The sequence below is a fragment of the Hippocampus bargibanti genome, linkage group LG03 (genome assembly GCF_051943395.1).
Source record: "Hippocampus bargibanti isolate YZ-2025 linkage group LG03, ASM5194339v1, whole genome shotgun sequence".
Classification (NCBI taxonomy): Eukaryota; Metazoa; Chordata; class Actinopteri; order Syngnathiformes; family Syngnathidae; genus Hippocampus; species Hippocampus bargibanti.
In genome coordinates, this window is record NC_142736.1 from 2167262 (window position 1) to 2181056 (window position 13795).

General features: G+C 41.8%; 1 protein-coding gene across 2 annotated transcripts in view; it reads left to right on the plus strand.

Moving 5' to 3' along the window:
- Window positions 1-279: 279 nt before the first annotated feature.
- Window positions 280-13795, plus strand: part of adamts18 (ADAM metallopeptidase with thrombospondin type 1 motif, 18) — a 66731-nt gene continuing 53215 nt past the window's right edge. The window contains exons 1-4 of one of the 2 annotated variants that reach the window (XM_088991490.1): window positions 280-643; window positions 2438-2540; window positions 6600-6790; window positions 6863-6919. In XM_088991490.1, the coding sequence (XP_088847616.1) occupies window positions 542-643; window positions 2438-2540; window positions 6600-6790; window positions 6863-6919 (453 nt within the window). In that variant the 5' untranslated portion in view covers window positions 280-541. Of the gene's footprint in view, window positions 644-2437; window positions 2541-6599; window positions 6920-13795 lie in introns of both variants that reach the window. The other variant, XM_088991489.1, reaches the window with a different exon arrangement.

Below are 13795 nucleotides of genomic sequence, written 5' to 3' on the forward strand. Positions count from 1 at the left end.
CCAATGCATCGCCGTGAACGCCATTTCCAACATGCAACACTCTTCCTGCATGCTTGAAACAATACAAATACAAACCGGAATGAATGGACGCACGCACTCACACGTGCATGTCAACATTTCGCCTCTGTTGCGTTTTGGATTGACTTTCGCGCTGATGCAAATGCGCAGGACTGACGCCAAAAACGTGTGGGCGTTCCGAGTCGCGCGCAAAGCTCTTCGCGAGTTTTCCACGCGTGCTCTCGTGATGCTGAGAGCTGATTGGTGCCAAAAGCGCACGGCCGGCCGGCACTCGCACTCGCACTCACTAACTCACTCACTCACTCACTCACTCACTCATTCAGTGAGACTCGGACTACCTGCTTCACACTTGCACGAGTGGACCTCACCTGAGGAGGGGGTGGGGGGGTCCATTATGCGCGCGCACAGTGCTATGATAGCAATATGTGGCGCGCTTTTCCATCTCGTGGGCATTTTTAGGAGCCGCGGGGAGGTGTGAGCTGGCCCTGAACGCACCACCACCACCACCACTAAGACCACCACGATGGACTGTCTGCTTCTTCTCATTTGGACTCTTCCGGTGCCGCTGGTCGGCTGCGCTCCAGTGCGGCTGCTCTCCACCCTGCTGACATGGAGCCTCATCAAGGTATCGATTCACGTGTGTCAAAGTCAGCTTTATTGTCAAATATGCTAATATGCATATGCATATATACGTCATTGTTGTCAAAAGTTGTCAGAGAGAGTGTCAGATATGCATGAAAGTATGAATACTGTGTGTAATATGTCCAATATTGGTGATAGTATTTGTTATTGAGGCTGTCTGGAAATCCTATTTTAACTCATTCACTGCCAGATGTGCAAAAATGTGTCCACTCCAGTGCCAGGGTTTGTGTCATTGTCACTCAAATTCCAGGACCCACATCATATTCAGTTTTAGGACGACATAAACATTGAATGGAGCGTTTGAAACCTTAGACTCTCTTCTTTCATCAGGAAAAAAAACGAGTTAATTCCTAAATTATATGGGTCTGGACTTATATGAGCTTGAAATGAGGGTGCATGTCCAAATTACAATGCAATACATACATATTGGTTTATATAGCGCTTTAACAACAGCTGAAGATGGAACAAAGCGCTAACATGGAAACAAAGGCTAATGCTGCCACCTTCTGGAAAAGAAAATATAGCCAGAGGTCATGGCCAGCGCTTTATCGGCATCCAAGCATGAAAAAAAAACAGAACAAATTCGCGAATGGCGCTCTACGTCATATTTTCAATTTTCCGAGATACTTTCCGAACCGTCGTTCGTAAGGTGAATTTGTTCATAAATTGCTTCAGTGCTATATTTTGTATGGAATGTATGTTTAAGGCTTATATAAGTATGTTTCATGATTATATAACTATGTTTAAGGCTTGTATACATAACCTGTACAGACGCTTCCCAACTTACGAACGAGATACGTTCCGAACGGTCGTTCGCAAGGTGAATTTGTTCGTAAATTGCTTCAGTGCTATATTTTGTATGGAATGTATGTTTAAGGCTTATATAAGTATGTTTCATGTTTATATAACTATGTTTAAGGCTTGTATAAATAACCTGTACAGACGCTTCCCAACTTACGAACGAGATACGTTCTGAATGGTCGTTTTTAAAATGAATTTGTTCGTAAGTTGCTTCAGTGCTATATTTTGTATGGAATATATGTTTAAAACTTATATAAGTATGTTTAAGGCTTGTATAAGTGACCTAAGAAAAACTAATCCTGTGACTGTAAAGTGACCTTGAGAGTTTTAAAAGGCGCATATAAATGAAATGTATTATTATTATTATTATTAGTAGTAGTAGTAGTAGTAGTAGTCGTAGCTAGCTAGCTTTCAATCTATTTGAGTTACTTCCGGGTTGAGTCAACTTAGCTAGCTAGCTAATAGATAACTAAGAGCAGTCCCGGTTGAGTGAACACTGGCGCATGTGGCTGCCGCTGCTCACCCAGAGAAAAACTAATCCTGTGACTGTAAAGTGACCTAGAAATTAAATGTATTATTATTATTATTATTATTATTATTATTATTATTATTATTATTATTACAGTTGTTCGTAACTCGAATGTTCGTAATTTGGGGAGCGTCTGTAAATTCGTGAATGGCAGTAAATGAGTTAAAGTACATAAATGCCTCGCCATTTTGGAAACCTCTAATTTATTTATATACAGTAAAGTCTCGTTATATCGATATCGGATATATCGATAGTCCCGGTTATATCGATACTATTTCTATGCACGCGCGGAGAAAATTACATGCAAACAGGGTCGGATATATCGATAGTCCCGGTTATATCGATATTTTTTCGGACTCCCTTGAATATCGATACCTCTAATTTATTTATATAATTTATGTATCACCTGTTGCTATACCCGTGCAATTTAATATTTTTTTTTTTCAGACTCTGCACATATGCTGCACGCATGCCTCCATCCACACTGTGTCACCCAACTACTTTTCTTCTTCTTCTTCCACCACCACCAACAGCCACGGGTTAAATCAGGGTGAGTTCTCCATTGGTTGGTGTTGTTGTCTTGCAACCTTACGATGACGAATATAGGGCATAAAATGTAAAGATGGAGGAAATTTAGCCACGGATGTGCCTCATAAAAAAAATACAGTAATACCTTGGCTTACGAACTTAATTGGTTCCCAGACAGAGTGTGTAAGGCAAAAAGTGTGTATCCCAAAAAATAATTTCCCATAGGAAACTATTAAAATGAGAATAATCCGTTCCCAGGTCCCCATAAAACATAATTTTCTACTTTCTACCTTAAAACTATACAAAATATACCTTATTTTATGTATAATAAATGTGCTATGGTATTATAATTAAAGAAATAAACTGTACTATATAATAAAGTTGGTTTATTTACCTTTGTGAGGTTGTTGATGGCTTGATGGAATGGAGTGGCCGGTTTCCTCAGCATTAAACACTTGATGAGGAACGTAACCTTCTTCTTTCACCATCTTGGGGAATGATCCCTTGTAGGTGCTTTCTCTGCGATCATTTTACCTTGTTCCTCATCAATTGTGTTCTGTTTAGCTGGGTTGATAGCTTTTTACATCAAGGGTACAGATGGCTTGCGTGGGTTATTTGTGGAGCCTGATTGATGGGATATTTACCACGATTACGCAAAGTTGAAACTCTCTCACTGTCGTCGGCCCGTCTCTTTAATGTTTAAACCACCTCCCCTCACTGCTTCGTTCTTGACCAATCACGTGGCTTTAACCGAAGACTGGGGGCGGGAAATAAAGGACAAAAACAGTCGGCTGCCATTTTGTTGTTAGGAGAACGGGCTCGTTCGCGAAGGACGCATCACTCATTGTGGCAGTGTGTGTACATGTAATTGAAAAATTTTTGAAGTGTACGCGTTCGTGTTTCAATTTGATTTTGGTCATAAAAACAAAACGGTATCCATATCTGGGAAACTATTTAAAGTTTCAAGACTGGATTAGGGTTTTAACTCATTTACTGCCATTCACAAATTTATTCGGGAATTGAAAATATGACATAGAGCACCATTCCCAAATTCGGGTTTTGGTTTTTGGCCCATAAAGCGCTGGCCATGGCCTATGGCAATGTTTTTTTTTTTCCACAAGGGGGCAGCATTTCCCTTTTTTCCCCATGTTAGCGCTTTATTCCAGCTTTAGCTGTTGTGCAAGCACTATATAAATCAACAAGTATGTATTTCATTGTATTTTGGACAGCAGCCCTCATTTCAAACTTATATAACTCCAGATCCATACAATTTAGGAATTAACAATTTTTTTTCTGATGAAAGAAAAGAGTCTATGGTTTCTTATACATCATTGAATGTTTATATAGTCCTAAAAGTCAATATTCTGTGGGTCCTGGAATTCAAGTTACAATGACAAAAACTCTGGCACTTTTTTTTTTTTCAAGTTGTGAAAAATGGGGCAGGCAACTTTTCAGAGTTGTCTACCCTGGTGTCCACTAACTTTTTGTCATGAGTTTCAGACACTGTGTTATCAATTTAAAACATTATCTTGTTGATTTTTTGCATGTTAAGAGATGTTGTGTTTCCATTATTTAATTTTGAAAAATCCATGTAGAAGTTTCAATATGAATATATTGAATGTTTGCGATGGCTTGAGTACGGGAATGCGTCAATTGGCCGTTTTGAGGTCCGGTAGGTCATGAGGTTCCAAAAATTGCACATTTTCCCACTGTGGGACTATTCCAGGCTCTCGGATTCTGATTCTGATTCTGAAGAGAATGTGCTCTGTGCACTCTAGGAGTCCCTTCTTAGCCAAGTTGCCCTGTAGGGACTACTTGTGAACTTTGATTTATGAGGGGGTGGACTGAAAAAGAGGTGTTGTACATCAGTGTTGAAGGGTGAGAGGAAACAGTGAATTTATTTGCACAGACGGGTGATCATTGAAGCTATGAAATATTTGCTAGCTTCTTTCGCCTTTTTGGAACTGTATTTGACATGTAGCAAGCTTTAAAGGACAACCGACACCTCCGGACAAGTTGTGTCCATAATTTGTAAAATCACTTCAAATGACTTCTAATGAGCGTATTTTACAAAGATTCCACCCTATATAGATATATTTTACGTTTTAAGACTCGCACTGAATATTAAGGAAGTCTTGTTTTTGAGTTGGTGACGATACCTACCGTGACGTCACGTAAGAAACGCCCCTGACCGAGAAAGCGACACAAAATGCACTTGGGTACTTTGGGTCTGAAAACTTCATGTTGATCCGTGTTGATGGTGAAATTAGAAGGAAAACACATAAATAACACAATGAATCATTGTTTGTTGCACCAAGACTACTATTTGATACTAGTTGACACAAATTCCCAGCAGACAAATCAGCCCATTTCCACCGGAGCTTGGGCGGCATCTTGTGCATTTTCTGGGACGCTACATTGGAGTTCTGACGGCTTGAATTGATCCGGAAGGACTTCTTTAATCGATCGCAAACATGTATGCTTTCCTCTTCAGAACTATTTGAATCATATTCATAACTGGATAAGTAACAAGAAAGAATCTTCTCCGAATCTGAAGCCATTGTTTTGATTCTAGAGCAAGGCGAAGATGTCCTGGCGTGATGTCACGAACAAGGGGGCGGGACCTTCTGAAACTCGCCATTTCCGGGATCATTTTGAAGTAGTTTTGGGACACTTTAAGTCATTTTTATTGGCCTGCTTGTTTTGGGTATTTTAGATGCTATAAAACGTTTTTTTCTGATGTCAGTTAGGAAACAAAAAAAATGGTGTCGTTGTCCTATAAATCCGGCGAGTCGGATGTATGATTGGAGGAGGTGGTAACTCAGCATTTAGCCATTCAGCTTAACTAAGATAATATACAACCGCTTATATACTTTTTTTTCCTTTTGGGAAGTACATCGGTCTGATTTATTATCATAACATCTGATAGCCCGAGGCTCAGTCTCATTGTATTTGTTTATGGCAATTACATTTCCTGTCCTTTATGTTCTCTGTGTGGGAACATTTTAGAATGAAAAATGTGAATTTGAGTTGCATTCCTGGTATAACTGTCATAAAGTAATTGATCAAGCCATTTATGGCCGTGTTGGAGCCGAGCTCAGCTCTTTTCGGGCAGTCGGCAGTAGGGGACACCCTGAACTGATTGCTAGCCAACAATCCGTGGTCAAAAAAACCATCCGTGATATTGTGGATCTCCCATCCGAAGTTGTTCAGTAGCTGAAGCTTCATTACTTGAAGGTTAGAAAGCGCTAGAACCCCAAGAACACGTTCGATTGATCACCAGTCAATCACAGAACACTCAGAAGTGTCAGCAACTAGGGATTGATTTGCTTTCTTTTATGTTTAACTTGATAATAACTGCATTGATTGGCTAGCTAGTTAGCTTTCTATCGATTTAAGTTACTTCTGGGTTGAGTGAACGCTGGCGCATGTTGCTGCCGCTGCTCACCCACAAAAATACTTATCTTGTGATTGTAAGGTGACCTTGAGAGTTTTGAAAGGCGCTTATCAATGAAATTTATTATTATTATTATTATTATTATTATTATTATTATTATTATTATTATTATTATTATTATTATTATTATTATTATTTTCCAGCTGTTTGCTATCTATTGGCTATCTAGCTAGCTATCCACTATCGAGCTGGCTGGTTAATTAGCTGGATGGCTATCGAGCTAGGTGTCTGTTGGCTCGCGATTGTCTAGCTAGCTAGATTTTTATCTATGAGAGTTACTTCCGGGTTGACTGAACGCTGGTGCGTGTGGCTGAGACAAATACTGGCCACAGATCTTTTAAGCAAATAGTCCTGTGGGACCAACCGTATCTGTTTGCTTCTTAAGAAAAGGTTTCACGGTGATTTCTAAACTTTTTGGGAGCTTTAAAGTACAAATAGCTGTTATGTGAAAAAAACACCCAAGAACTAGGACCTTGTACCTTTGTCAGTGGTATGGCACCCTCACAAGTTTACAGTAGTTTTTGCGTCTTTGACTTTCAAAATTTAGGGACACACCTCTTGGTTTTTGCCCTTGAAAACACAAAGACATTGTATATGACTTCTGTCCCTGCGTCCCCCACTCAGACTACGCCTTTGCCACCCCAGTGGAGGTGGACGCTCAGGGACAATACCTGAGCCATGATGTGAGCTGGCGGGCCCGTCGCAGCAGGAGGTCCACGACGCGATCCTCGTCTGTGCACTACCGCCTCTCTGTCTTCGGCCAAGACCTGCACCTGGACCTGCAACCGTCCTCGGTGGTCGGCCCGGGCTTCACAGTACAGACACTCGGCTCGGATGGCATCGCCACAGTAACCACAAGCGAAAGGTTTCAAGATTGTCTCTATCAGGGATTTGTCCGGGACTTGTCGTCTTCCTCGGCGGCCATATCGACGTGCTCTGGGCTGGTAAGTCTGCTTTTGCTGTAATATTTATTCACTGTTCCTTGATGCTTCGTAGGACTGGAAGTCATTGTTGCTCTGTGGTATTTTGAGTTACGCAGCTAGTGTGTTAGCCTAGCATGTGATGTGATCATAGATAGAGGTCAGGCCAAACAGGACCGAGGCAGAGTCGTTCTGGGACTTTTAATAGAAAAGTTCAGAACGGTCAGAACGGTTTGGGGGTCGACAAATAGGTTGTTAGCAACCTGAATGTGGTCCACCCTTGTATTGTATTGTATTGTATTGTATTGTATTCCGGAGGCCTCGTCAGTACAGTTTACGAACCCCTTGGCTTACGAACTTTTCGGTTTATTAACATAAAATTTCTGAAAATTTAATCTTGCCATACAAACTATTTTTCGGGATACACACGGAGGTGCCACAATGAGTGATGTGTCGTTCGTTAGGAGAACGGGCAGAAAAATGGCAGCCGGCTTGGTTTTGTCCTCTATTCCCCGCCCCCAGTCTTCGGTTAAAGCCACGTGATTGGTCAAGAACGCAGCAGTGAAGGAAGGGGGGGGGGGGTAAACATTATAGAGACAGGCAGACGACAGAGAGAGAGTGACAAAATGGATAGAAAATAGTGAAATGTGGACTCGTTTCAACTTTGATAGTTCAAAGGCAGAATCTAGACTGCAAGGTTAAAATTCCCATCAATCAAGCTCCACAAATAACCCGCACAAGCCATCTGTACACTTGATGCAAAAAGCTATCAACCCAGCTAAACAGAACACAATTGATGAGGAACAAGGTAAAATTATCGCCGAGAAAGCACCTACAAGGGATCATTCCTCAAGATGGTGAAAGAAGAAGGTTACGTTCCTCATCAAGTGTTTAACACTGATGAAACCAGCCACTCCATTCCATCAAGCCACGCACATAGCCATATACATAAAGTAAGGTATATTTTGTGTAGTTTTAAGGGAAGTAGGAAGTAGAAAATTATGTTTTATGGGGTCCTAGGAACAGATTACTCTCATTTTCATGGTTTCCTATGGGAAATTAATTTTTGGGATACGCATTTTTATACACTCTGTCTGGGAACCAATTAAGTTCGTGAACCAAGGTATCACTGTATTCCGGAGGCCTCGTCAGTGCTTTTAAAGGGTATCACAAAGACAAACGTTGAATGAATATTGACATCTCACTCTATCTCTTTATCCAATGACTATGACTATATACTCGATCTTGCCTGTGCTTTTATGCACGCTCTCCTGCCAAGAATCTTTGGATTAAGTACAAAATAAGGAGCGACTGCATTCAATTTTGCTCAGGGGGGGTGGGGGGGTGGGATTAAGGTGGGATTACAAACAATGCGGCAAAGGAAGAAAGACACATGAGAGGGAAAGAAAAGAGGGTGACATCATGAATGGCGAGTGAGAGAGTGCGAGTGTTGTGCCGGGATAATGTGAAGCCATTGTCCAGCCTTGGAAGCTCGCAGGGAGGTCGGATCGTTTCTTTTGAATGATGGACTGTTCATGTCAAAGGGCTTTTGGGGAGAGCCAAATGGGGTGAGAGAAAACAGAGAATAAGTGCCAATCGTCCTTCATGTTGTTGTCTCTTAAAGAAGGGAAGTGAACCGGGGCTTCTGGACTTGAACCGATGCTCTAGCATTCAGGGTCGAGGGTCAAACAGATGGAAGTGTAGCAAATGAGACGGTATTAAGAGCAGCACAAGATGATGATGGATTTCATCCCGCAGAGTCTTGTTAATTGCGTATATATCTTAATTGCTTTCTGCGTGGCCTTGAGGGTTTGGTACTTGAGTGAAGTGAACTTGTCAGCGAGGACACATGAAAAAAAAAGACGATTGTTGAACACAGCTCATTGGTTGGGTAAATGAGGTTTTCTCATGTTCGAGTAGCTGAATCATACGAACCTAAAATCTTGATAAACGCTGAAGGGACGGCCTTCATTAAAATTCATGCATTATGTGTTAATGAAAATTCTAATACAGTAAAGTCTCGTTATATCGATATCGGATATATCGATAGTCCCGGTTATATCGATACTATTTCTATGCACACACGGAGAAAATTACATGCAAACAGGGTCGGATATATCGATAGTCCCGGTTATATCGATATTTTTTCGGACTCCCTTGAATATCGATATAACGAGACTTTACTGTATTTTATTTTCACTCTTTTTGTCATTTTTCACAGGGAGAGACACAGAGACTCTCTCTGTCACACACACACACACACACACACACACACACACACACACACACACACACACACACACACACACACACACACACACACACACACACACACACACACACACACACACACACACACACACAGAGAGAGATACAGAGAGAGACAGACAGACAAATAGACAGTGACACAGAGTGAGGCCAGACTGAGAAGGTTTGGACATGTCCAAAGGAGAGGGAGTGACTATATCAGAAGGAGTCTGAGCTTTGAACTGCCAGGCATGCGACCGAAAAGAAGACCTAAGAGGAGCTTTATGGATGTTGTCAAAGAGGACATGAAGGTAGCTGGTGTGAGACAAGATGATGCACAAAAACGGGTTAGATCGAAGACACCGATTCACTGTGGTGACCCCTGATGGGAAAAGCCTAAAGTTAAAGAAGAAGAAGATATGTCTGTGTAAGCTCTCAGTCGTACAGGAGTGGTCCATCGATGAGAAGGATTCTTCAGCCGTCACCTGTACTTCTTCGATGGTGGGGTGAGGTTCAATTTGGATCATTCCTACAACTGACTTCTTAGGCAACATAGGCTTAGTTATGCTGATGAGGTAATACCAGTTCAAATGGGGAAATCAGGCCAGTCGTAGACCCATACTTAGGCAGACAATAGAAGTAATCAGTCAGGACAATAGAAGTAATCAGTGTAGCCGCAGGGAGTAGTCCTCTGCCCCCCCCCCAACCTGAGAGCCGGGACCAATCATAGCAGAGTCTGGCACCGCCATGTCTTGACATTAGTAGGGCCGAAATTACTTTATTTCGCTGACGAAGCCTCTTGGACAAGAAGCGAAACGTTCGACACCTTCAAAGAATTACAGATGACGGCTGAAGAAACCTTCTCATCAAGAAGAAGATATGTTGTAGAATGAAGCAGGAACCCTCGCGCTGGCCCCTTTGGGTTCATCTGACACCTCAGTGACTGATCCCCAAACAGAATTCGGCCCATTTGTACCTGTCCACTTTGTGTCGAGTCCAACAAATTGGGCCGTCCCCCTTCTCTAAGGCCCGTACCCAATCCCTGGTGGTCCGCATTCTGACAGTGATGTAGTGCCCACTGTTAGATGCCAGCTTGAGAGGAGGAAGGTGGAGAGGGTGGGGAGTGCATGGTTGGGTTCCTAAAATGGCTGATGGATGCTGTGTGTTTTGCATGTGTCCTTTGTCGTCTTTCTGACGTAAGACAAATGGGTGTTGTGGAGGACTTTAAGTGGATGCAAACTGAAGCCATACATCAAAATCGGACTCACTAGCGTTGCCTTCAAATTAACTGCAGTTGTAAAAAAGTTGGATTTAGCGGGTTATGTTATTTTAGCCTATTAGCGGGCTATGTTATTTTAGCCTATTTGCTGCACACCACGGTCTCATAAATCTCCTTCTGGCATTCGCTCAAGAGATATAAGCGAATAACTGATTATGGTGATGCAGAGGAAAGTCCGGATCACTAGCAAGGGTGAAAGTCAACATTTGATCAGCAAATCATCTATAAGCATTTCATTTTTAACCCATTCACTGCCAGACGTGCAAAAATGTGTCCACTCCAGTGCCAGGGTTTTTGCCATTGTCACTTGAATTCCAGGACCCACAAAATATTGAGTTTTAGGACTACATAAACATTCAATACGGCGTTAGAAACCGTAGACTCTCTTCTTTCATCAGAAAAAAAATAATTCCTAAATTATATGGGTCTGGAGTTATATGAGCTTGAAATGAGGGCAGCTGTCCAATATACAATGCAATACATATTGGTTTATACAGCGCTTCAACAACAGTTGAAGCTGGGACAAAGCGCTAACATGGAGAAAAGGCAAATGATGCCCCTTTGTGGAAGGGGAAAAACATTGCCAGAGGTCTGACCAACGCTTTATCGGCACGCCCGCAGGAAAAACCAAGCAAATTCGGGAATGGCGCTCTCTGTCATATTTTCCATTCCCGAAAATTGTATCGAAAATTGTTGGGTCTGGATAAATAGTGGTTCACTTGACAAACGAGGACCCCACTGAGATGGCATTGTCTTTGAATGACTTGAGAGGCACACCCGCGGAAAAGAGTGTCAACGCATCTTCTGTCTCCTCATTACCCGCTTTTCGGCCACAAGGAACTAAACCCTGAAGGGTCCATTCAAATGGAAATGACGATCAACACGCTCTGACCGTTCCAGTTTTACACGCAGACTCTGGAAGTAACGTTGCAATTGTGATGCTAATGTTGTCACAGGCACAATGCTAATGGTTCTTTTACTATTAGAGTGATACCTCGGTTTACGAACCCCTTGGCTTACGAACTTTTCGGTTTCCGAATGTTAAATTTATGAACATTTTACCTTGGCATACGAACTATTTTTCGGGATACACACACAGCACCACAATGAGTGAAGCGTCGTTCGCGAACGAGCCCGTTCTCCTAACAAGGAAATGGCAGCCAACTTTTTTTTTGTCCTCTATTCCCCGCCTCCAGTCTTCGGTTAAAGCCACGTGATTGGTCAAGAACGCAGCAGTGAGGGCGGGGGGGGGGGGGGGGGGGGCAGACGACAGAGAGAAAATGCAAAAATTGATAGAAAACAGTGAAATTTGGACTCGTTTCAACTTTGATAGTTCAAAGGCAGAGTGTGGACTGCAAGGTTAAAATATCCCATCAATCAGGCTGCACAAATAACCCGCACAAGCCAACTGTACACTTGATGCAAAAAGCTAACAACCCAGCTAAACAGAACACAATTGATTAGGAACTAGGTCAAATTATCGCAGAGAAAGCACCTACAAGAGATCATTCAAGATGGTGAAAGAAGAAGGCTACGTTCCTCATCAATCCATCAATGACAATCACAAAGGTAAATAAAACGACTTTATTATATAGTACCGTTTATTACTTTAATTATAATACCATAGCACATTTATTATACGTAAAATAAAGTATATTTTGTGTAGTTTTAAGGCATAGAAAGTATAGAAAATTATGTTTTATGGTGACCTGGGAACGGATTATACTCATTTTAATGGTTTCCTAGGGGAAATTAATTTTTGGGATAGACACTTTTCGCTTTACACACTCTGTCTGTGAACCAATTAATTTTGTAAGCCAAGGTATCACTGTATTTGTAATCTGTAATTATTGTTGATTAATATATATAATGTAGGTTTGATGTCAACAATAAGCGATATATCACATTTGCGACAAGCATCCATTTTGGAATTTTGGCCAAGAAGAAAAATCTTAATTTGATTTTAACGGGATTGTATAGCATTTAATTTATTATTTTTCTGTCAACATACTCACACAACGCTGCCGGTCTCTTAGCTCTTCTAAATATAATCTTACCACCTTGTGTTTCTTCCTCCTATAAGACCCATAATTCTTCTGGTCACATGACTCCCTGCAGATGTTCAGTAATCACTGGTTTGGGGCTTCTGGCCACTGGGCTCCCCCAAAACCCCCTCCATCCCTTGTCTTTATGGCATGTAAGCACTTAGTCATTTGCGTCGTAATGTCATGGTAGGGATGCCGCAAAAGAAGTATATAAAGAGGCCACTCTAGGATTGGTTTAGCCTTTATTAGTCTCACAGCAGCAAAGTGATGAAAGTAAAGAGGAAAGGATAGGAAGAAGTAGAAAAACAAAAGACAGGAGCTGTTGGAAATGCAGCCACTCTCGCGGCGCCATCTTGAAGTCAAAAGTAACAAATAATGTAATACCACACAAAAGACACAGACAGTCTCAATCTCAAAGCGTCCTTTTCCCCAGTGCATCAGGGACGTCATGGTGAAATGTGTACATCTGCTACAAGTTAAGTGTTGAAAGCAAACGCGAAGCTGTAGCATTCATTGATGAACAGGGACTGTCTCACATCTCCTGTCCCAAATAAATCCGCATCAATTCCAAGCTAAAGCAGTTCCACATTGTTGTTCCAGAAGATGCCATGATTGACCAGGTGAATCGATATGAATTGATCAGCTTGTCTTGTTTAGTTTTCCTTTGCTTTACTTACTATTGAATCGTCACGTCTAGTCCAGACTCATTGTTGTGTGAAGCAGTTCTCGACGAAAGAGGAGAGGATCAAACCGTCCTTTTCACCAGTGGATCAAGGACGTCATGGTGAAATGTGTACGTCTGTTACAAGTTAAATGTTGAAAGCAAACGCGAAGCTGTAGCATCCATTGACGAACAGAGACTGTCTCACATCTAATGTCCAAAATAAATACGCATCAATTCCAAGCTGCAGCAGTTCCACATTGTTGTTCCAGAAGATGCCATGATTGACCAGGCGAATCGATATGAATTGATCATCTCGTCTTGTTTAGTTTTCCTTTGCTTTACTCACTATTGAATCGTCACGTCTAGTCCAGACTCATTTACCCGAAACCCCTTTGATGTGTAGAAGAAAGAGCGCTAAAAAGCTCAACTTTTAACTTTAGCTAACTTTTGACATTTTAGCTGACAGTTTTCCCGGTTGAAAGTCACTAATTGCACCTTTGATATGTTAGCAAACGAAATGAAACGCGACGCCCAGCCAAGCCGGCCGATACGCCGTGTGATCTATGACGATTCAAAAAAAGGGGCTAATCCTTTTGAAGAAAAGTCACATAGCATCGCTCGAGGTCAAGGGAAACTTTCCGAGCAACGATGACAGCGATATCGCT